The following is a 24,947-nucleotide window of genomic DNA, read 5'->3' as shown; positions in this document are numbered from 1 at the left end:
CCTCTTTGTGTTGCAGGGAACAAACGTGTCCATAGAGAGTTGTCCCTGATATGTGCTCAGGTCCTTCTTAGCCCCTGAAATGGTGGGTCTTCTCCTGATGACTCATGGCGACCGTCTTAAGGTCAGGCATGTGCGGGGTGTTTTCGTGTCTCACTGTGCGTGGGACATCTGTTCCTCGTCTTAAGCCCTGTCAAGGTGCCTCAATGGCTCTCTCCAGTCTCCCCCCCTCACCTGCGTGATTTCTCGTTAGGGGGGTCCGGGCCGCCATTTTGAAGTCAGGCAGGCCGAGACAGGAGCTTTCCCCCTCCGTGGTCGTTTTCCTTGTCACCTTTCACTTGGCTGGCTGGAGCCCACAGCTGACGTGACCGGAGGAGCCACAACAGTCTACTCACCACCTCGGGGTGCTTTCCCGCTGTTACACGCTCATCCACTTGTGCCTTAAGCACGCATCCCTCATTCGCACTACAACGCCCATAATGCATCACTACATGTCTAGGGTTGTGTACCGTCCCAATCCCTCATTGACCGAGCTAAATGGTCCAGGAGGACTTTAAAACTAAGCCCCTCCTTGAGTTCGTTGCTTGGCTTTTCAAAGCTCTTGCAAACCTCGCTTGACACCTTGCCTTACCTTGTAACTGGATTAGGTGTATTCTACGGACATCGGAACCCAGTTGTACTGCAGTAGCCTCCTGCATTCTCTTGTGGATACTTCCCTGCACGTCTTGTTTTCCCTGGGATTATTGCTTACCCTTGAGCCGAGGATCGATCCAGAAACTTTGTATCCGCTCCCGTGTTACGGATCCCCGAGACACTCCTCTACGAGCGCTGGTATTGTACCCTGATTCATTTCCTCTTCCACGCTCTGGCTACGTGGTTTGGGGATTCTCTTTAATCTTTCCGCATATCGCATTGCACCAGCGATAGGAGGAGTCATCCACAGCCACCGGAATCACTCGCCGCTCACTTGCCCGATTTGGATCACGGTGTTCTGGTACGTTACACGCGCAGCGCGCGTGCACATGTTGCTTATTAACTGCTTCACAGAACACAGTCTAACGATAACAATATCGCCCATGCTGTACTCTGCATTTACTGGTACATGGCTAAAAAACCCACGAGAATCTGAGAGAATATTGTAGAGTGTCCTGGCCACTATCAAAGACTTACGAGTGGATTGTGGTGTTCTGTTTTTTGTTTACTTTATCAACAAACTTTATTGACAACAAACTTTATTGACACATCCAGACCTGCAACTCCGCATTGGATATTCTCCGCGAAGGAGAGTCACGTTCTTCCTCTTACTTACCTCCTCGCCCTCTGGGAAGGACATATGAATTGTACAGAACCTCGTCATTGAGTAGAGAAAAGGATTGCGAAGGTACACAACCTCTCTTGATACGCCAAACGCCATACACAGTGGGGGACAGAAGTGTGTTCTTGATTATTGCATTACTGGCGTTAATTCTTCCCTTCTCTCCTTTTATTTCCTTGTTTATTATTTTTCTTTTCTGCAGTCTTCTGTGTCCTTACCTGGCTCCTCGCCTCTGAGACCCTTCAGCCTCCCTGGTGGGCTACCATGAGATCCTTTCCTGGTCCCGGCTCTTCCCCTGGGTGTAAACTCATTACTCAGTTTATGGTCTCTTCTGATAATGACTATACCCTAGGGGAGAGTTGTGATTCTGATCTTCGCTCCCGTGGATGCTGGCGATCACCCTAGGCTTATCCAAGTAAGTCAGTAGCAAGAGTGACAGAAAGCCAAGCCCACGATAATTGTACATCCCCCGAGCGAAGATGGATCGTGTCCTCCTGGACGTTACCCAGTCCAGTGAGACACCGGAAACGACTATGCAGGAATTAGCCTCAGCTGTAGTTAATCTCCAGACTGAACTCAGTCTATTACGTTCAGAGAACCAAAGATTAGTTGCAGAATTAGACCACGTTAAAAACCAAGGAAGGGTGGGGGTTGGTGTAGACGAGGCAGCTATCAGGCCCAAGAAATCTTATATCCGTCCCGCTACCTTCCCTGGTCCTTCACATACCTCTACATTTTCAGATTCCACGCCCAGGGACAGTGAGAATCCACCTGTTAACGTCACAGTATCAACCCCGTCTCCAACTCCATTAGCCATGCCAGAACGATTTAATGGAGATAGTAGCAAGTATGGGGTGTTCATAAATCAGTGCCATCTCCAGTTTCTTTGTCGAGCCTCCTCCTTTCCTGATGATGCAGCTAAAGTGGCATTTGTTATCTCTTAATTGACAGGTAATGCCGCCTTATGGGCTGTGCCCCTAGTTGAAAATGACGACCCCATCTTATACGACTTAACCCTATTTAAAGACAAGATGAAAAACCTCTTCACTCGTCATTCATACATGCAAGCCAGTGATAACGAATTACTGGGCTTGAAACAGGGCTCCAAAGACCTCTTAACTTATATTACCACTTTCAATAGATTGGTCACGGAAACTCATTGGCCTGAAGAAAAGAGGACCTCCATGTTTTATAGAGGCCTTAAAGATGAATTGAAAGACATCCTCTCTCAGATCGTAGATCCCCCTGAGGACTGTTCCTCATTCATAGACCTAGTAGTGAAATTGGATCACCGACTTAGCGAAAGAAGAGGTGAAAAGACCAAACCCGATTATCCACGCTTCTTTTTAGGAAAAACCGAGAAGAAAGAAAACAAAGATCTAGGGGAACCCATGCAAATAGGAGGCATCAGGGGCCCGTTATCTAGTACTGGGCATGAGAAAAGAAGACGACTCAATTTATGTTTATATTGCGGGAAAGGAGGTCACTACGCTAGAGAATGTCCCGTTAAACCTAAGACACTTGCTAAACCTTCTCCTGTTCAGACCAGCCTTGCTACGGCCTCGGAAAACTAATGGACTTGGGGGACCTAGGGGTCGATTCTTCAAGTCTTTCTGTAAGACAGACCTCTCATGTATTGGCCAATTCAATTCCCCTGGTACCAAAGCATTTCAACTTAATGGTAATGTTAATTTTACCGTCTCGATATCGAAAAAACATGCCTATACTTCTTGATTGTGGAGCAACGGGGAACTTCTTCGATATTTCATTGGCCAAGTCCTTAGGAATAGAATTTGTGCCCAAGACTCATCCTGAGAAAATTAGCGCGGTGGACGGGACTGCCTTGTCCTCCGGGCTACTTGCTTTCCAAACGCCCAGACTGACTATGGTGTGCGATAATGGACACTCCGAAACAATCCAGTTCGATTTAATAGATACACCCAACTTTGGCCCAATCTTAGGGGTGCCCTGGTTACAGGTACATAATCCCCATATAGATTGGGTAGCCCGAACGGTCACTCTAAGGTCTCATTATTGTCTAATGCATTGTTATCAGGAGTCCCCCACATGGCACACATCCTTATGTTGTGCAATGGAATCATCTGGGACCGCAGAATTACCCTCTGAATATACAGCATACAAAGACGTGTTTGATGACGTAAAAGCTGTAGCGTTGCCCCCTCATCGGGCATATGATTGCCGTATAGATTTGATCCCGGGGGCAATTTTGCCTGTAAGCAGAATATACGCTCTCACTGAGCCAGAAAACAAGTATCTGTATGATTATTTACAGGACATGCTAAAAAAGGGCTTTATCCGGCATTCTACTTCACCGGTCTCTTCTCCCATTTTTTTTATTCCCAAGAGGGAAGGTGGATTGAGAGCCTGTCTGGATTATAGAGCTCTCAATAAAGTTACTGTTAAAAACAAATACCCTCTTCCCCTCATCTCCACTCTTCTCGATCAGGTTCGGAATGCAAAAATCTTCACCAAGTTAGACCTGAGGGGGGCCTATCATTTAATTCGTGTCAGGCAAGGAGATGAGTGGAAGACGGCTTTTCGCACAAAATTCTGACTCTTTGAATATTGTGTAATGCCGTTTGGCTTATGCAATGCCCCCGCTGCTTTTCAGTTTTTCATTAATGAAATACTAAGAGAGTATTTAGATGTCTTTGTGATCGTCTATATTGACGACATCCTGGTCTTCTCACAAACCAAAGAAGAACATGTGCAACATGTCCGTATGATATTGCAAAGACTGCAAGAGGACCATCTCTTTGCCAAACTCGGCAAATGTCTTTTTCATACCACCAAGGTGTATTTTCTTGGATTCGTCATATCTCCTGAAGGTATACACATGGATTCCTCAAAAGTGGCGGCCATAATCAACTGGTCAAGTCCCAGTTCTGTAAAAGAGATACAGTCTTTTTTAGGATTCGCCAATTTTTACAGACGATTCATTGAACACTTTTCAGATCTCATCACACCCATCACCAGACTTCTTAAGAAAGGAGTGATATTTAAATGGGATGACAAGGCTGAACAATCCTTCCAAACTCTCAAGAACAAGTTTATGACAGCACCTGTTAGCAGACATCCTGACACTTCGCAACCTTTTTATTTGGAAGCTGACGCTTCCCAATATGCGGTGGGGGGAGTCCTCTCACAAAGACACCATCAAAATGGGACCTTGCATCCAGTGGCCTATTTCTCTAAAACTCTCTCTAATGCCGAACAAAATTACACCATAGGCGAGAGGGAATTATTGGCCATTAAATTGGCATTTCAAGAATGGAGGCATTATCTTTTAGGGTCACCACATGTTATTACCATATACTCGGACCATCGTAATTTACAATTTTTTAAATCAGCCAAAGCCCTTACTCCAAGACAAATGAGGTGGGTGTCTTTTTTTAGTGAATACGACTTTGTAATCCATTTCCAACCTGGGGCCAGACACGGCAAGGCCGATGCTCTATCAAGACTTGGGAAAGAGAACAAACACACGGAAGAAAGTCTCCCACTTATCATATCTGAACATGAGATTATGGCCCTAGGAGAGACAGAAGCTGAATGCGCCTTTATGACAAGACTCGCCTCTGAGTATTCCTCATTGAAGCCAGAAGACTGGTTAGTTGATCCCAATAATTAGATCACCAATGGTTTGTTTTATCATAAGGGGCGTTTTTTTGTTCCCTCACAAGAGCTAAAAGGTCTGATTCTGGACTGGTGTCATTCGTCCCCTTTGGCAGGACATCCCGGGGGCGATAAAACAATAAACGCCTGCCAACGATGGTTTTGGTGGAAAGGAATGACACAGGACATACACGAGTATGTAAAGGCTTGTCCCACATGTGCAAGACAAAAAGCCCTTTATTGTGGTCCAGCTGGGCTTTTACAACCCATGCCTATTCCACACACTCCCTGGTCTTCCATTAGCATGGATTTCATTACAGATTTACCTGTCAGTAGAGGATATCATACCATCCTCGTTGTAGTGGATATGTTGTCAAAGATGGCTCATTTTATACCTCTTACCAAAGTACCATCGGCTAAAGAGCTTGCTTACATATTCATACAACATATTGTACGTTTACATGGATTACCCTCTATAATTGTCTCAGAACGAGGCCCCCAGTTTATTTCTAAATTTTGGCAAGGACTATGTAAGGCTCTCCATATCGATCACCGGCTGTCCTCAGCCTATCATCCCCAAACAGATGGGCAGACAGAAAGGACAAATCAAACCTTAGAACAGTATTTACGATGTTTATTAGGGACAGTCACCAGTGATTGGGTACAAGCACTTCCTTTGCATACAACAACGCCTGTCATGCAGCCACTCAAGTTTCCCCTTTTTATTTTGTAACTGGTTACCATCCCCTTTGTCTACCTGTACACTTCCCTCCCTCATTGTCAGACATACCTGCGGTAGATGAACACCATGCACATCTTTCCTCCATTTAGGACATGACTAAACAAAAACTACAAGAAGCCCAAAACCATATGAAAGAGCAAGCAGATAAACATAGATGTCCTGCTCCCACTTATCTAGTCGGAGATCAAGTATGGTTAGCTACAAAGAATCTTAGATTAGCTGGTCCAAGGAAACTCCAACCTAGAGATATAGGACCTTTTACTGTCTCCCGCATCATCAACGCTGTAGCCCTTAAACTCGAATTGCCCCCTGAGTATCAAATACATCCTGTTTTTCATGTTTCTTTACTGAAGAAATACGAACCACCTTCTTGTCCGGAACCTCCTCCTCCTCCCATTACTGTTGAAGGGCAACTTGAGTATGAAGTTAGAAGAATTGTTGATTCTCGAAGACAACGAGGTCGACTCCAGTATCTGGTGGATTGGGTAGGATACGCGCCAGAAGATAGGTCATGGGAACCTGCAGAACATGTTCATGCCCCCCATCTAGTAAGACGATTTCATGCATTGTATCCGGACAAATCTCGACCTGTAAATTGGCCTTTGGGGGGGAGAACTGTTACACGCTCATCCACTTGTGCCTTAAGCACGCATCCCTCTTTCACACTACAACGCCCATAATGCATCACTACAGGTCTAGGGTTGTGTACCGTCCCAATCCCTCATTGACCGAGCTCATTGGTCCAGGAGGACTTTAAAACTAAGCCCCTCCTTGAGTTCGTTGCTTGGCTTTTCAAAGCTCTTGCGAACCTCGCTTGACACCTTGCCTTACCTTGTAACTGGATTGGGTGTATTCTACGGACATCGGAACCCAGCTGTACTGAAGTAGCCTCCTGCATTCTCTTGTGGATACTTCCCTGCATGTCTTGTTTTCCCTGGGATTATTGCTTACCCTTGAGCCGAGGATCGATCCAGAAACTTTGTATCCGCCTCCCGTGTTACGGATCCCCGAGACACTCCTCTACGAGCGCTGGTATCGTACCCTGATTCACTTCCTCTTCCCCGCTCTGGCTAAGGGGTTTGTGGATTCTCTTTAATCTTTCCGCATATCGCATTGCACCAGCGATAGGAGGAGTCATCCACAGCCACCGGAATCACTCGCCGCTCACTTCCCCGATTTGGATCACGGTGTTCTGGTACGTTACACGCGCAGCGCGCGTGCACATGTTGCTTATTAACTGCTTCACAGAACACAGTCTAACAATAACAATATCGCCCAGGCTGTACTCTGCATTTACTGGTACATGGCAAAAAACCCACGAGAATCTGAGAGAATATTGTAGAGTGTCCTGGCCACTGATCAAAGACTTACGAGCGGATTGTGGTGTTACGTTTTTTGTTTACTTTATCAACAAACTTTATTGACAACAAACTTTATTGACACATCCAGACCTGCAACTTCGCATTGGATATTCTCCGCGAAGGAGAGTCACATTCTTCCTCTTACTTACCTCCTCGCCCTCTGGGAGGGACATATGAATTGTACAGAACCTCATCATTGAGTAGAGAAAAGGATTGCAAAGGTACACAACCTCTCTTGATACGCCAAACGCCATACACAGTGGGGGAAAGAAGTGTGTTCTTGATTATTGCATTACTGGTGTTAATTCTTCCCTTCTCTCCTTTTATTTCCTTGTTTATTATTTTTCTTTTCTGCAGTCTTCTGTGTCCTTACCTGGCTCCTCACCTCTGAGACCCTTCAGCCTCCCTGGTGGGCTACCCTGAGATCCTTTCCTGGTCCCGGCTCTTCCCCTGGGTGTAAACTCATTACTCAGTTTATGGTCTCTTCTGATAATGATTATACCCTAGGGGAGAGTTGTGATGCTGGTCTTCGCTCCCGTGGATGCTGGCGATCACCCTAGGCTTATCCAAGTAAGTCAGTAGCAAGAGTGACACCCGTGTGTCCGGTGGGCCCTCCGGTGGTCGTGTCTCCCGCAGCACTTCTCACTGTACTTGCTCACGGGAACGCGTTTTTCACTGCTCCCGGCCACAACCACCACCTCGAGCCATCTCAGCACTCCGGTGGGGCATGGGTTCATCAAAGAATTCAGAGAGGAAAGAACGGTCAGAACACAGACCAGAAGAGAGAGTCAAGCCAAGAGACACACATCGCAATTCAAACTATATTATCAAACAAGAGGATAAACCAAAAAGTAAACCTTAATTTAAAAAGAAGAGGGCAGCTGGCCTTAAAATATGAAAAGCCCAGGCTACTGAGGACTCTACTACTGAACGGGGAAATGGAGGGGGACATACCCAGGAAAGTGAAAGGTCTCTTCTGAGAGAACCTGACATATGGATACAATATCCTTTTGGCTGAAAAAGATTGGCTGCCTGAGTTCGTCATGGAGTGCCCAAAGGGGGAAGAGATAATTTTCCCTGCTTTCTCTGGCCTCGTTCCAGAGTCACTTCAACATACATACTCGCAGGAGTGGGCTTAGCGCTAGCTCCCGAACTTTACTGCAATCATGTAGGGTGGGTTGCTGAGTCACCTAAACATGAAATCCCAGTTAAAACTACTTCTACACCAGAGAGGCTATGCCCAATAAAACATGACGCAAAGAAACAAGTCAGGTAGATCTTAGATCAACTTGAATACCAAGGTGTGATTGAGAATTGCACCTCTTCCATAAATAATCCTTCATTTCCTATAATGAAACCTGATATTTCATACTGTTTAGTTTTAGACTACAGGCATTTGAACACATGCACAAATACATTTGCAGTACAAAATGCACAAATTTCCGCTTTAATGAATAACATTGTGCGGAAAAAATGAAAAACAACACTAGATACCACAAGTAGATTTTTCTGCCAAAATATAGCGCCTGAAAGCAGACATTTGACAGCATTTTCTGTGGTTGGCTCTAAACGCCAATTCTGCAGACTGCCCCAAGGGTATATGCGTAGCCCTGAGTTGTTCTCAGCAAGGGAAACAGAGTTACTTCAAAATTGTGATGAGGAGGAGGCATTGTCCCATGTAGATGGTATTAATCTGACAGACGATGAGTTATTGGTAACTTGCACAGGATGAACAAAAGTTTGGGGTTCGCCACTGAGGTGATTTTATCAGAGTAGAACATAGCTGAAGCTGACAGGCAAGCTTTATCATATTCTTTCAAAGCTAATCTGTATTTAAGTTTGTCTTCCTCATCACAGGATTTTCGCTAAATCCTTTCAAGATGCTTACAGTGATTTTTGACCCCCAAAGATTGTCACTGAACTATGGCAGGCGCTGGAGGTTGCAGCCTGGACTGAGTGATGAGTTTAGCCATCAGAACCCAATCTAGGGAACCCCGATTCCAGTTATCAACCTTAGACAGGTACGAGATGACTGAGGGCTCAAACTGGGTAATGTGTCTTGTAGTGAGGAATTAAAGATAGAGAATCCGAGCTTGGGCACATTCTTTGAAAGAATAGTAGGACCCGAGGACATTGTATTTACCAGAGAAGAAATTGTAATCGAAAATGGTACAGCAAAATGACCAGAGTAGAGGAGTCGGACAATTTACAACAAGTCCCTTAAGGTTTGAGAAAAGGGGGCCCACCAGATGCCCAGCACTGTATGTAGGGGCAGTGTTCAACGTAGATTTAAAGCTCTGAGATTCTCTGTCAGAGAGGAGACAAAACATCAAGTAGAATCCTGGAAGATCTTCTAGTAAGTTAAAGTTAGCGCATTTGAGAATATGATGAGAAAGGGCATCCGGTAGCTCGGTGCTTCAAATGCCAGCATGTCCCAGGGGGGCGATTAAACATGGTGCTTGACAGAGTAAAAATATGGGAGAGGCAGAGAGAGAAAAATAAGGCCTCACAATCTGGGCTAGAGAGATCTTGTGTCTTACACTGAAAATGCTTTAAAAAAACAATTGCAATGCCACCCCTTCTCTTATCCAGGCAATACAGTCTAACAATACAAAGGTTTGGGGGTAGTGCCCCAATGATATCCGGGGTAGAGACCTCATGGCACCAGGCTTTTGTGAAATACACGGCATCAGGTAGATTCTCTAGACAAAAATAAAAAGGTCTAACTGATATTTGGCCAACAAACAGCAATTATTATATTAAAAGTGAAAATTAGTGAGTTTAGAATTGGATGAATCAGGGGCCAACACTATAGGGACGTTAGGGATGGGGACATCTAGACATGAACCAGATCCTGGAGTATTATCATGAGAAGGGATCTAAAAGGTACAGCAGTTACATCTCATGGTACTAGTGGCGAGCTCTATAGATGAGTGAAATACCTCTTGAGTAGCGGGGCAGAGTGTTTTAGCTGAATAGATGAATAAACAACTTTATTTGGGTTTAAAGAAGCAGCATTTGTTGCAATTGGGTTGATTGACGCGGCAGGGTCTCGGGCTATAAATTCCTCGGACCTGATATTCTCGCATCAGTGCCTATTCTAATCATGGGTCCCACGCTGCAACTCTGGGCAATAGCTTGCTTAGTCTCTACAACGGCCCCAACAGTGCTGGGATGCCTGGCTTCACCATGGGGGTGCCCAGGAGTGGACACTTCACACGGATAGCCAGGAAGGGTTCCTACAGCGGTATGAGTACAGCGCGGAGATACCCCCAGGGGTGATTCGGCGCTATATAAGCACATACACATTTACACATTTACACATTGAGGTGCAGTCGGGCCTAGACGCTCTTGCCTTTGGCGCACCAGTGGCATGTCTGTGGCACTGCTGCACTTAGAAAATGCCAGGAACAGTAAAAGAATGATCCATTAAGCTAAAGTTCTACCCGCTGCATGAAGCAGGCCTGCCAGAATGGCCACTTTGTATTATTAAAACATTATTAAAAAAACAGTACTAATTAAACAACCCAAACAGTATACCTGCTACCCCCCAATGAATTCTACAAGATCGCGATGGCCAAAAAATAAAGATTTTGAAGAAAGGCAGTGCCAAGAGACACCTTACCCTATGTCAGTTCTCGCTGCATCCCATCCACACTTAAATATTATCTGGAGCAGTGAAAGAATGGTCTAAAAAGCTAGAGCGCTAACTGCCCTGCGAAGCAGGCCAACCAATGCCGAACACATCATCTTATGACTGTTTTACTATGCAATTTATTGTGAGGTTGTAAACTAAAAATCCAGTTAGTTCCCAGGTGGATGAGGAAGAGATGCAGATGGTGTTGTGTGTAAGAATCTAAAGGAAAGGCAAAAGAAGTGTCACAGAGAAAAGTGCAGAAGGTGAAGAAAGAAACAAACTGAAGGACACTGATGTTGACTAGATGGCTCACATTAAGCCACCACAGAATACAGTGTGGCCTGATTCTATCAGGTTAGTATTAGTTTTGTCAAGCGCAGTATGTGTAGAAGATGGCAAGGTATCGACTTTATGTAGATTAGTAAATTGTTGAAATGTTCCTAATCTGCCTTGAACTGCTTAGAAGAAGGGAGATGTTTGTGTGGAAGCAAAAAGGTAGTTTATTTAACAGCTATTGAAGATATTTGAGGTTGGGGTCTTAAGATACTAAGAGCAGTGTAAGGAGGAGTTGTGGTCCAATTATAAGGAATGAAAATGATCATTACGTCACAAAAATGGGTTGTAGAAGATAATGGGTACCTCCCAAGTTAAATATTTTAAATTGGGGAATATTTTATCTTGAATGTTTTAGTCTAATTTTATGGTGTTTTTGAAATTGGTTCCATTGTGGATGAAACTAGTGGGTTTGCCTTACTTGGAGAGGCGTGAGGTGTGCATTTGGGAATTTAGTGTGGATGCATGGTTCATGGTGTGTATGTAGTTCTTGGGTAGTGGAGTGTCATGCTTATGTGTGGTATGTGTATGTTTAACCTGGAGACTGAGTTGGAAGTAGGCCTTCATTAGTTATGCTTCCCACTTGTGTTGTTCTTATGTAATGCCCCTAATGTGAGTTGGTCACTTTCATTCTCACTACTACGGTAAACACAAAGAGCAAGATCAGTTCTTCTGTAAGTGTATTACCCAATGAAAAGTCACAATAGACAACTTGTTAGATGATAGATCTGCTGATACAAAAGAGCTCTGTCAAACATTAAACACTCATGGCCCAATATTCTATTCACACCACAGCACAATATCACAGAAGTATACCCAAACTGAAAACACACACCATGGACAGCATACAACACAATTACAAATATGATCTATTTTTGGATCACTCACCCTTATTTTTCCAATTTCGCCCTTGTAGATGGATATCTTGTAGCTGTACACATAGATATTAACCAATCGCACATATGAGACAGCCTGGTTCCCTCGGTTGTCGTTCTTCTCATCGATGGTGAAGGGGACGAGGGTAGGGTCAGTACCACAGTACTTAGAAATGGTGTAGGAACATGTGCCCTGGAAATCATACTTGTACCCATCATAGGTTTGGTAGTGAGGGTCTCCCCATCCCCAGCATTTGCCAAAATAGTCTGGCACACACACTGGGTTTCCATCTTTGATATTGCAGGTCTCTTTTGTTCGACATGTCACAGATTTGCAAGGGTCTGTAAGAGAGAGTAAGATGTGCAGTTTAGAAATTAAATTGTGCTACAGCTTATGCAATCTGGCCAGAAAGATGATGTCTGCACCACATTCTGTGCTTAAGTTGTCAGTGGTGTAGTTAAGGTGTAATAGCACAATAGCTCCACAATACCTGGGTTGCTGATACAATAACAGTATTAGCTATAATTTGTGTTCAATGGGCTCCTCAGACCCCTTGGGCCCTGGTGCCTCTGCACCCGCTGCACTATTAATACCTATGCCCCTGCAAAGTATCATTCTTTCCGAGAAGATGAGTGGCTAAATCAATCGTTACAACTGTTTCGCTCCAAGGAATCTATGACGATACAACGCATGCCATTACAACGCATGCATACCACAATGCATACCTTTACCTGACTTGCTGTCGGGGGTGCGCTGGAAGTTGGAATGGTATAATTTACTATTCCAACTCCAGTATGTGCCAGCGTGTGCAACAGTAGGGAAGGTGTTTGAGTTAACTCCAACACCTTCTACCCTTGTAATGGCATGCGTTGTAACACTTACATTGTAAAGGCTGTTTCCCCTCTCCAAGTGTTCCATTCAAAGCTGGAAAGGCCCAAGATGGAGGGGCATATGTACAAGAACTGGCAGAGTGCGGTGTTACGCTAAAATTGGTAATGCCAGGATCTGTCAGTTTCTAAACACAGGGATGCGCTATATTTACAACAATATGGTGCACCCCTGCGTTTCCTCTAGCATTGGCACTAAAGAAACTGCCTAGCGCCAGCCCAGGCAACCTAACGCTTTGCTAGGGTGACTATGCTGCAGGGGGGATTGTTTATGTGCAGGAAGGTGCTCCTTCCTGCACAAAAAAAACTCATCCCCTCAGCGCAGGTACCCTTGCAAAGTGGCTCTATGGTGCCTGTACTAAGGGTAACACAGGGGTGAACTATATTTTTGTAAATACAGCGCATCCCTGCATTCCGAAACTGACGAAGCGCGGCATTACCAATTGTGGCGTAACACTGCGCTCTGTGAGTTGCTTGTACATATGCCCCTCAGTCATGAGCCTCTCCAGCTCTGAATGGAACATTTGAGATGAAACAGTCATAAGAACTGATTAACAACTCATCTTTTTGAAAATAATGATAAATCCCAGGGGCGTATGTATCAATAGTGCGCATTTCTTCCCTTTTTAATTTGACACACGGCAGCACAGCAGGAAGGCTTGATGCACTGCTGTGTGCCAAAATATTGTAAATGAGGCCCCAGGTATTTACTGGTCTTATTATTGGCACTGTCCCATACCTGAAAGTCCACTGCAACACCCATTGCCCGCCTCTTTCGTGTTAACTATCAGCAAAGACACGCTAGCGCGTGTTCTCATGCCTCAGCGCCCTTTCCCTTAACGCCCAGCTTTGTATCTCTAATGAGATGCAAAGTGGCCGTTCCTCACCAGAATAACGTGGGAAATGTCGCTAACCGACATTTCTCCTATTATTAATCTGCAAGCTAACCTGCACATCGATAAGTAAAGTAGCGCTAACCGTGCTTGTCGCTACTTTCCTTACGCCTGCTTTCAATCTGACTTAGCCAATATATCCAATGGAAGGTGGATATTCTGGCTAAGTCTGCCCTGCCCTATCATCAAGCTATCGCCTTTCGCTGTGCGATTATCGCTGGATTTCCAGCGATAATCGCACGTTTAGCAGCTATCGCTTGGATTATTATTGCTTTGGAGATAAGTATCGCTGATAGCGCGCTATCCCAACGATAGCCGGCGTTAATTATCCTCGCGCTATGCGTGCTCAGCGATAATTATCGCCGGCTGATGCTGATATGCCCCGTGGTGTTTATTAGAAGGCAACCAGTGAAGTCATCCAACACTTCAATTCATTACCTTTTGCAGTGCTCCATCACCATTTCTCTTCTCTAATGAGTAAAACAATTATGTGGTCTTCAAAAGCAGTTCTCGAAAGCAGCTCAATACAGATTGAAAGACAGAGTGCGTGCCACCAGGGGAACAATTCCCATACAAACCATTAGGAAAATACAGGACTAGTGCTTATCATGAAACAAGCGCCTACAGAGGTACAGCCATGACAGAACTGATGTCCTACGTCAATGGTGCTCCCGAGGACATACGTGCTAGGGGATGCTATTAACATTATTGTGTCAGAAGATATGTTTGTATGAAATAATGTATCCAATGAAATAAAAAATACTTTCATTAACGGCCAAGACAACCAATACTTACCTAATGTGAGCTCCCTGAAAACCCTGCTGATAGCCTGTTTAGATCGCCTCAAACCTGTCTTCCGTTTTCTGCCCCACCCCCTCTTGCCAAATGGCGCAGAAAAATGTTACAGCGCCTGCTATATGAACATAATGCAGGTTTCTTTCTACTGACAAAAAATCCATTCTGCAAGTTTTTTGCATATAGTGAAGAGTACTTGCACAATAGCATTAACACAATAAAAGAAAATGAACACAGAGTTGAATAAAGACATTATTGTAAGGGAACTGTGCCTATGCTAATACTATAGCCTTATAGCCCGCCGCAGCGTTAAAGGTCCAAGCCGAAGGCAAGGGACTTTAACAAAGCAGCAGGACTTTAATTGCCGGTATAGCCCTGCTACGAAGGGCTATAAGGCTATTAGACCATTCTGCCACTAGAGGGCATATTCTAACAAATAAAACAAAGCTTTCAGGGAGCGCAAGGGGATTCAAATCACCTCAGGCTCCCTGAAGCCTTTGTTCACAGCCACAGCTGTGAAGAAAGACAATCATTGGAATGTTGGAGCTCCGGGCTTATACCAGCCATTATAAACCCGGAGCACTCCATTGTTTTCAATGGAGTTACCAACATTCCAATGTTCTAATACATAATGTAGATCTCAATTTCAAGATGATTGGTACTGTCTAGAGCCGTTCAGCATGTAATTCTTTTTTTCTGTATCACCCTGTGCACAGGTGATGATGAATCGAGATTTGCAAAGCGAGCAGCTCCTCCAGTGAGTGTCCCTGCGCTAAGCTCACAGGTAAGGGACACTTAGCTTAGAGAGGAGAGCCATGTTTTCAGCCTCTTGGGTGGATACACATTCGACTACGGAAGATCCAGAGAGACCTCATTCAAGGCTGAAGGACCCAGATTGGAAAAGAGCGACCTCCCGCTCTGCTGCAGCCTATCATGGGTACCTCAGGTAACCCCCTGTTTGACGAATGCAAATTCCTAGTCGAAGGTAAGATCGAATTTTAGAAGCCAGCTAACCAGAACCGACATGATGAAAATGCTCTTTCAGGAATTCTGATTGCTGTAAACAAAATGCATTTCCAGATCTGCAGTTAGTGAAGAGAGTTGAAATCAGGAGACTCCTCTGCTCTCAATGGAAAATTGAGGATTAGGCGGGCTGCTGCGTTTTTGCACAACCTGGATTCTGTTAATCAGGTAGTTTGGCCGACCTAGGTAAAGGGCATTTGCATAGTCCAACCTAGAGGTGATGAGTGCCTGAATGATTGTTTTTCTAGCTGGGAGAGAAAGGAAATGAAGAAACTTTTTCAAATATGGGAAGGAGATAAAAACAAGTTTCTACCACAGAATTGACATGCTGCTGTGTTGATATGGTGGACCTTTTGATAAAAATGAAATATCATCCCTATTAATAAAATACCCTGTCGTGAACTCCACATCTACCTCGACACGCAAATATGTAGTCAGGCAGGCCGTGTGACCTAGGCCCGAGTTCCCTGGTTGGAGGTTCACAGGTGGAAGGGTGCATGGCTGGCAGGCAAACACAGGTGGCAGGGTGCACGGCTGGCAGGCAAACACACAAGCAGTAAATTCTTGCTCGATCTCACAGATAGGCGGTGCAACATTACAATGGTGAGGGAAGATTGCCCTTAATCAAACACCATAAAGTCAGAGTTAGCAACACACAGTCAATCAGGACCTATCACACAAAGTGATCACACGATCCCCATGCCGGACATCCTGGCACATTCACCACTAACCACACTGTTTCCATGCAATGCCATGACCCACCTATAGTAATGATTCAACCATTATTTATGACTCTAAGGCAGCAAAGTACATTTCTCGCCATATATGGTGCACCGGACATGTTTATGGTTTGATGTAAAAATGCATAAAAGACTAAGGCAAACCGAATGAAAATTGAGACAGTCCTCAGATCTCTTGCCTGTAACTGTTCCCCCTGCTATATTGTTAATTTAAACCAAACTTTTCCTGTTTTGCCAAACGTCTCCTGTCCTCTGTTTATTTAAGGAATTAGAACCCAAGCAACATTTTGGTCAGCCTAGTAGGAGAATTGGGACCTTGTATCTGACTGTAGACTAAGGAAGGTGACCCCGCCTGGACAGATTCATGTTGTGCATTGAGAAAGGTGGGCAGACACTGAAATTGATTGGAAGTGCGACAGAATCTGCTGGGCAGAGGACTGTCCTGAAGCAGCCATCACAGATGGTAAGAGACCACATCTGAACCTGAACATTTTTCTTCTAAAGCATTTTGCATATGGCAAACTAGGGAGAAGTGTAAAAAGATAACCTGAGCGCCCTGACCACTGACAGGGTCTGGCACATTACCCATTTTATATGCTCCAATTGCATCAGTCGTAAGGCAGCCTCAGAAGCGATCCTGCGGAAGTCACCTTTTTTCGATAGTCATCAAACTATGAAAGTTGAATATTTCTTGTACAGCCCTTTCTTGCTTCCAGGATGCTATTTTTATGATACAGCTATCCTGTATGGGCAGAGTTGGCACCTGTCTCATAGATTTTTTGTCAAAAAGTGTTTCTCAGCACTAACTGGTTTCTTAACACCATTAGTATCTGAAAGAAGTGAGAGCTGTTGATCACTTGGACCTCTGGATGTAACACAGAGTGTACGCTTGGCCCTGGGTGTGACACAGGGTATATATCGGACTTTAGGAAAAACTTGGACCCAGGTAGCTGGGCGTAACTTGTTTGGGGTCAAGAAGGGCTGGGGCTTCCAGAGTTACTACTTTTTAGTATATGTGATTGCCACCTTTATTCTGGTGCGGAAAGTGGCTAACTATCCAGCTCACTTAGGAATGTGTTCTCCGCTAGTCTTCTTTTTCTAGAGGATAAATTGCCATGAACCATTCAGTTTATCTTTCGCAAAGTAATTGTTTTATTGTCAATTATTGATAAGTTTCATTGTTGCATGTAAATGTTATTTGCATTGTCTATCATTGAGAATAAATTGTATGGAAATTAAGTTTTATGCGAACCCATTACATATTCTCCCTGTGTTACAATACTATGAATATAGTTTTGTCCTGTTTCATGTAAATACTCATAAATGCTTGTTTTCACAGTATTTCTTGTGAAAAATTGCAACCATTGAACTCATAGTATGTAAAATTGTAAGAGTGCACCACATATATATATATATTGCACCTATGATTCGACAAACCAAATTAGTAATTTTAATTAAAATGTCCAGATTAATAAATTGCCATGTATTCCCCAGTAAAATACATGGAAAATACATTCCTCAAGCAGGTAAAAAGATTAAATCAGTTTTGCCAAGTATGAAACTCACACACAAAAGCAAACACATTTCCCTGGCCTAAGGAAGGAACTTTGACACAAACCTAATTGAGCACACTAAAACACACATAAAAAACAAATATACCTTACAAAAGAAAGACAAAAGAGAGGCATTATTGGAATTAATGACATCTTTGAGGAGGCCAACGGCAATAGCCCTACAATGCCGTTATCAAACCGCTAGCACCTCCTCCACCATATGCAGAGATGGACCTGCTCACACCCAATCCCCCTGCATTAGGCTACTCAAACTCAGTAGTAATAGAAGCCGATGAGCCGTCCCACCGAAGGAAGGTCAGTCAGATCTAAGTCTGAGAAAAGTAAAACTAAGCGGGCCAATGCCCCTTCAGTACAGCCCAAGTTTAAAGGGCAGGTCCCCTATTGCTTGACACACTGTCCACCAAACACAAAAAATGTGACACCTCAAGAGCAGGTAGGATACGCATTCCCAATGGAGCAGGCAGAGTGTAAGCATGTGTCAGGGAATATTGTGGCGGTCATCGACAGTGATTCAGCAAACTCAGGTGAGGATGGGAGCTCCAGTCCCCCAGGAACCAAGGACGAAGGTGGGGCTGCAGGATTTGCCCAGGTAGCTGAAGAGGAAACGTGGGGTAAACTCGAAAGCGAAGCTTGGTTGGCAAAATTAGCCGATTGTTCAGAGCAAAAGAGACAGGCCAGCTAGCGTGAGGAAGAGAGGCGAGAGCTCCTACTTGAGAGAGAAAGGGAACACAGAACCGGGCATTAAACCAAGAGCAGAAGATGTGCACTCTCCTCATGAGGGAAGGAGAGATAGAGATAGCGGGCAGCAGTGGGACAAAATGGAGGTAGATGAAAGGCGACTAGCAGGGCTCAGATTCACACTGTCCAATCATCAAAAGAGAAGGACTGACCAAGAAATCGGGGATCAAGGCCATCTGGTGCTCACACAAGCATGTTTCAGGAAAAGAAGGATGGCACCTTTACATGCATATGAGGGGAGCAGCGACGAAGACACTCACTAATCTCCATAAGTGAACAGCAAAGAGAGACCTACCCCAGGAAAATAATAACAAAAGAGGAAGGCAAGAGTTTTGTGTACCTGTTCTGCAACCTGTTGGCAGACTGGACTAAGGAAAGGAACCAATATGACCGGTCTTGGCTTAGAGAAGGGTCATTTGACCCCGAAGGCATGGCAATAGCAGAGGATTGTATCAGACATAAAGGAGGAAATCCAAATTGGAACTTCCCCTATATGCCGCAATGCCTCCCAAGTTGGCAACTCTATGTCGAGGATAAACCCACACGGTCTCCCAGTCGGGAATGTGCTCACTACTGCAGAAGGGTGTGGTGGGGTCGTATACATGCCATGGGCCCAGTGGAACTAAGGGGGACTAAGAACGAAGTTATTGCAGTTGTTGGACGGGGCAGGGGAATGGAATACAAATTTCAAAAAGAAGACCACAGGTATTAACCTAGTGATAGGCGAAATCAGGAGTCTGTTGAGTAGCCTCATTGGGGAACAAACAAACACAGTGTTCGCCGAAGCCCACATTCCAGCAATGGTGCTAACAGAGGCCTAGCATGATGGGGCTGCATTTAACTCTTACCAGCATTAGAGATGTACCGCTGCAACACCCACAGGAAGGGTGACAGTGTGGGGCGGTGGCCCCTTCACACAAACACAGATGCAAACAGCGCAGTAAAAATAAAACCCCTAGCACAAGTAGGAATGATTCCAACCACTTAAAACCCATTAGCTCACCCACTCACCCTGTTCCCCCATACCACTACCAGCTCAAAAATGACTAAACACAGCAGTGGGAGGTCAACACATTCATTCACAGAAATGCAAGGACAATGTGTGTTTCAGGCAAAGTATGTGATTTGGTTCTGATGACTAAAGCGGCAGTAATAAGGACTGCAGAATGCCCTTTCGTTTCATGACTTCTGATTGGGTTTTGAGACCTAGTGTGACTTTATTAACTGGGTGACGCTTTGAAACCAGAAGGCAGGGAAGTAACACTTTACTTATTAGATTGGGCCTGCCAGGCAGCACAAGGTGTCTGGGTGCAAAGGACGAGTTGTGGGTTTATCAAGAACTTCTAATGGCTTACAGCCCACCCATTGCTTACAGTTGATTGGCTTTGTCACTCTGATTGCTTGTTTCTTATTAGATGGATTAGCCTGTTTCTTATTAGATGGCTTTCCTTGCCCCATCCTGTCAGTCTTGCTTGTCCCTGGAGCATAGTCTCTTTGCTGTCTGTCTGATTTTCTGGCTTCTGGCCTTTCATTGCACACTTCTAGGAAACAATTTTTTTTACTTAGGCACTTCCTGACAGTGTATGTGTTTTCCAGCTCTCTTCTTCATATGCTCCTACCCCTCCAAATATCCACACACACCACGTTCCGTGTTGCTGCCTCCCTCATGTTGCAAGCTTTCGTTTGTTCTTTTACTCCCTGCCAAACTTCTTTTCTTCCTTCTTCCTCACCCTCCGTTCTGCTACCTGAACTGTGTGCTTCTCACATTGCCCTCGTGTTGCTCTCACTCGTATGCTATTTTCCCCCTGCCCTGCTTCCCCCTACTCCTTCTCAGTTTATCCCCACACCCACTGTCTTTTTATTAGGTGGGTGGACCAGGCAGCACAATGTTGATGCCACCCCCCCTAAAAACAAAACAAAAAAAGTTTTTTCACATTACTTACTTATATTTACTCTTTCTATTTTATTTTATTCAAAGATCTGTCTCGGTATCGATAAACTAAAAAAGTCCACACTGAGTATATGTAATGATGCATGCGTGCTTCTCCAAAATGCAGCGTCACTGCAGTTTTTTTCCACGTTTTGTCATTTTGAATGCTATACAGCATTGCCAAAGCTAATGGGTTCCAAAAGCGCGACCGAATGGCTTTGCTATTACTTGTTAGTTCTAATTCTGCTTAACTCAAGGCACGATTTTTTCATTTTATGTGCTCTCTGTATGCTGATGTGTCTACATTTAATGCCTTGATCTAGTGCCCTTCGGGGCATATCAGCAACGGACGGCGATAAATAACGCAAAGCGCGCTTAGCGCTTTTGTATTTATCGCCGTCTATCGCTGGAATTTATCGCCCTGTTAGCGCGTTATTAACAACGCGTTTCTCCAGGGCGATGTAAATTCCAGAGATAGCGGGGAAATCGCCATTTTGCAGAGAACATCGCTGTTTTTCCAGCGATGTTCCTTGCAAAACGGCGATATGCTTGATGATGTGGTCGTAACAGAAGAATCCACCCCCCATTGTTAAACATACATGAGTCAGGATTTTAGCAGACGTTAGTTTTTGGCGAAAACAGCGGTTTGTACTGCCTAGCGACGCCCACTTTGCATCTCATTAGAGATGCAAAGCGAGGCGCCGGTAAAAGGGTGCTAACATGCAGTAGTGCATGTTAGCATCCCCTTGTAGATAGGGCGCTAATATTATCTCCGCTTTTTTGGCTTTTAAAGCCAAAAAAGCGGAGATAAGGCCCTTGTAAACATTTTGCTCTCTCCCTTTGCAATGTTTTGGTTTCATGTCTTCAATGGTTGCCGTGGGCAAATGTCACTTTAATTCAAACAGAAACAGCCAGGACTTTATTTAGTTTCTTCTGGGCTTTTGACTCACATTTTTATAAGGTTTCGAAAGGGCTGAGTTCAGATGGTAATCTTTTACCACTTAAAAGCAGCTCTCCTTTCTTCCCGCCATTAGATGTCACATGCCCCAACAGGCCTGTGTGACTGTTATTATTGTCGGATGCAGAGACTAGAAGATTTCTAAGTGTGTGTCAGTTCAAAGCGGTGGCATTTAACGTCCCGGCAGTGATTCAAAGCACAGTGTTTGTACACTGTGCATGGGGGGCCTCTAAGGGTGAGAGTCTGCGAGTTTGACGTGAAGCACCGAGCTTCTGTGCTTTTAGGTATAGCTTGACTGCACAGCTGTCACCATACCTGTGTCCAGCTCAACAAAGAGTTTTCAGGATAACTACAGAGAGGTGATTTGGCTTTGCCCACTCTAGATTGATCGGAGTACAGCATTTGATTGGCCAAAATGTATCTTCTTCCGTCGAGAGTGTTTGTTTATATTGCTCTCCTGTTGGACCCCAACTGGTGTTCCTTCCCCTAACATGGCCTCCACTTGCAAAACTAATGACGCGGTGGCTGCTCCTGCAGCCCTATTGGTGCAACAGAGTTTCACCTCACCCAATATATTAATTGGGCAGGCCCTGTCCTGTACAGAGTGCCTGCACTTCTGAGCACTGCTAAAATACATTTAATTGTCCTGGCACTTCTCAGAAGCAAGCATGTACTCTAAATGGAAAATTAGAAGTGCGGGTACTGGCTATTTGAAACACTGTACTCCCCTATCATGCCCGCATTGTTATCATGATGCAGCTTTGTTAGAGCTGTTTGCCGCAATGTTAAAGCTGTTCGCCTCAAACTTCAACTGATTTATTATTTTTTTTTTATTGATTGTGTTACATTCCAGTGGATTCACACGCTTTGCCCAGCAGTATCCTACTCCTACTTCGGCATGACAAAAACATTGAACTGGCTTGGTCTGACACATCACAAAACATGAAATCAGTGCCTTTGCCCTGTCTGCTGATTAGCTGCCGGCCCTCTGGGTGCACCTAATTTTTCAGCGGCCATTTACAGGCTATGGTATGCTGGGCGTCTTGGACCAGGACCCGTACGCTCTTCAAGCGTGCCACTCGCCAGATAAGAGCTTCAACACCCCTTGAGGGGTAACAAGCGCTATATGAATACAAACCTTTTTTCCCCTTCTACCCCTCCGTTATCCTTCTCAATCCAAATAACTGACTAATATCCACCACTCAAATTACTTTCATATTTCACCTAAATCTACAGCTAGCCACCTTATAAAAAAGCATGCATACTTCTGAGTGAAATATGATGTCTTCTTGGGGTGTTTTGTGTTGCAGGCACAAGACTCAGCCACACAAGTGAGGTATAATTTTTATCGGGAGACATGTGGGAATATGGAATAGTAGAACATTTGTTATTACCAACTGAATAGCTCTACGTTTGTACCTTTCAAATGTACACAAATTTGTAACACAGAAGACATTTTCCAAAATGCCCTATAAAACACATGCCAGCATGGGTATCCATAAATTCAGAGATGTGCAAACAGTCCCAGCTCCTAAAGTTAATATCCGGTGTACATTTCAGAATTCAGAAATACAGGGATTTCTTCATACCCTTTTTTCATGCTTTATAATTTACCATATAAGTTGCAGCTTCATTGTTGGCTGTGTGTACCTCAGGCTCTCGAAGAACCTACAAACCAACTCTACATATGCTTGCAAGTAGAAGTATGCAGCAGATGTAACAGTATATTGTTTTAAAAAATCTGTCATAGTAAGAAGAAGTTACAGATGAAAATGTAGATACAAATGTCTGTTTATTTTAACTCAGTTTCAATATTTATTTCAACTAATACTTTGTATAGAAACACCTTAAAGGATCCACACAAATGGCCCCTAGCTGAGCTCAGAATTCTGTCTACTTTTCAGAAAGTATAGCTTTCCAGGATCCACCATGGGTTTTACACCTGGAGTTTGAAATCACAAAAAAAAAGAAATGGGATCACTACCAGTAAAATGCTACAAAAACGTGCCTGCCTGTTCCTGAAACCTGAGAAGATGGTGATTTTATCACCCACTGTTGATCCCATTTGCAGGAAAATAAACAGACACAGCACTTTTTTCCCATTCCCCCCCCCCCAAAAAAAAATGTTGCTATATTTTGGCAAATTTCTCAGTCCCTTCCTGGGTAAGCCACATACTCTGGGTACCTTTAGACTTACCAGGATGTTGGACAAAAAGGATGAACATTTGTCATCGATACCTTATGGGGAAAAAAAGTTAGGGACCTCTAAGCATGAACTACCTCAAATACTGAAAAAAGGGGGGAACAGTCAAAATATCGACTTTTAAATATCGAAGTACATTTATATCGAGTTTTAAATATCGTAGAGACAGAATATCGACATCAAGAATATCGACTACCGAACGCCCGCGGACAATGGCGGCGTTTCTGTAGCTCTCCCGGGTGGCGAGGTGAGGAGGAGCCGCGACGAGACTCCTAACGTCTTTTGCACACATGGGAATCGTCAATTTGCCCTTCGGAATGGCTGGGGCACTGCTGGGGTGACTTTGACATCTCATATTTGCCTTATCTCTACATATTTGTCGTCGCATGTATGAGGCACCGGCATCAGGCACGGCGTCCGCCATTTTGTTTGCCGAGCTGAATGGAATTCCTGCACTGGCGCGAATGGAGCTTCAACCACGGCGTTTCTCTATCTATTGAAGGTATTGGTGGACTGCCTTGACCATTCTTCATATAAATAGCCCGCTGCACGTTTTGATGTGTTTTTTTTTTCCTTTTTGAGCGAAGTTCTGGCTCTTTTTCGACCATTTTTCTTTTTATGGAGTTTTTGTCCCGCAGCTGGCTCTTCCCTCTTCCTCACAGTGTCATTGCATTTTGTCTGCACATTATTTTGCGAACTCTTTCCTGTATCGCTTGCCAGACATGAGCCATGTTCTTTCTCTAATTACACTTTGACATTTGTTCATTTACCTCATGAAGCTACCTGCAGTTATTACATGTCCATATAACTGCCATTTCACTGTTGCTCTTTTCTAACAATATTCTCCGTTGCCTGGCAGTATTACGAAGATTTAGACTTGCGCTTTATGCTGCTTGTCGCCTCATTTACAAGTTATATCGCCCTGGATTTGCCATGATGTTCTGACGCAGTGTTAACTTGGTCACGCTTCTGGATGTCTACGTCACCTTGTGCTGCTGTTCACTGTGTCCTCATCTTATCGCTACTACCTCTGTTCTAACACCTATGGGTAGACTGTCCAAGGACATACGTAAGCCCCCTCCAACTCCTCGTAAATTTCTTCTTCACACAGGGTCTAGATACAAGTGCCTCGAGATGGATGATTCTTCTAACCCATCAATACAGAGCCCTTCCTCAGTCTCGGCTCCACATACCAGTGGCGTCACTAAAGCTTCGACTAAAAGGCTGAAAAAGGATCCTCCATCTCCTCCCAAGCAAAGCTCTTCGGTGACGATGGATATACTTTTGGAAGAAATCAGGGCCTTACGTC

The 24,947-nt window shown here is 44.4% G+C and overlaps 1 protein-coding gene across 1 annotated transcript in view; it reads right to left on the bottom strand.

Annotated features, from left to right (window-relative positions):
* The window catches only part of LOC146809142 (IgGFc-binding protein-like), a 301,036-nt gene that overhangs the window by 149,485 nt on the left and 126,604 nt on the right, over positions 1 to 24,947 (bottom strand). The window contains exon 11 of the mRNA XM_085614831.1: positions 11,910 to 12,238. Within this exon, the coding sequence (XP_085470957.1) occupies positions 11,910 to 12,238 (329 nt within the window). The remainder of the gene's footprint in view (positions 1 to 11,909; positions 12,239 to 24,947) is intronic.

Source organism: Triturus cristatus, chromosome 7 (genome assembly GCF_964204655.1).
Source record: "Triturus cristatus chromosome 7, aTriCri1.1, whole genome shotgun sequence".
Taxonomy (NCBI): Eukaryota; Metazoa; Chordata; class Amphibia; order Caudata; family Salamandridae; genus Triturus; species Triturus cristatus.
Note: the sequence above shows the minus strand (reverse complement) of the source record. Positions and strands in the feature narration are given on the sequence as shown.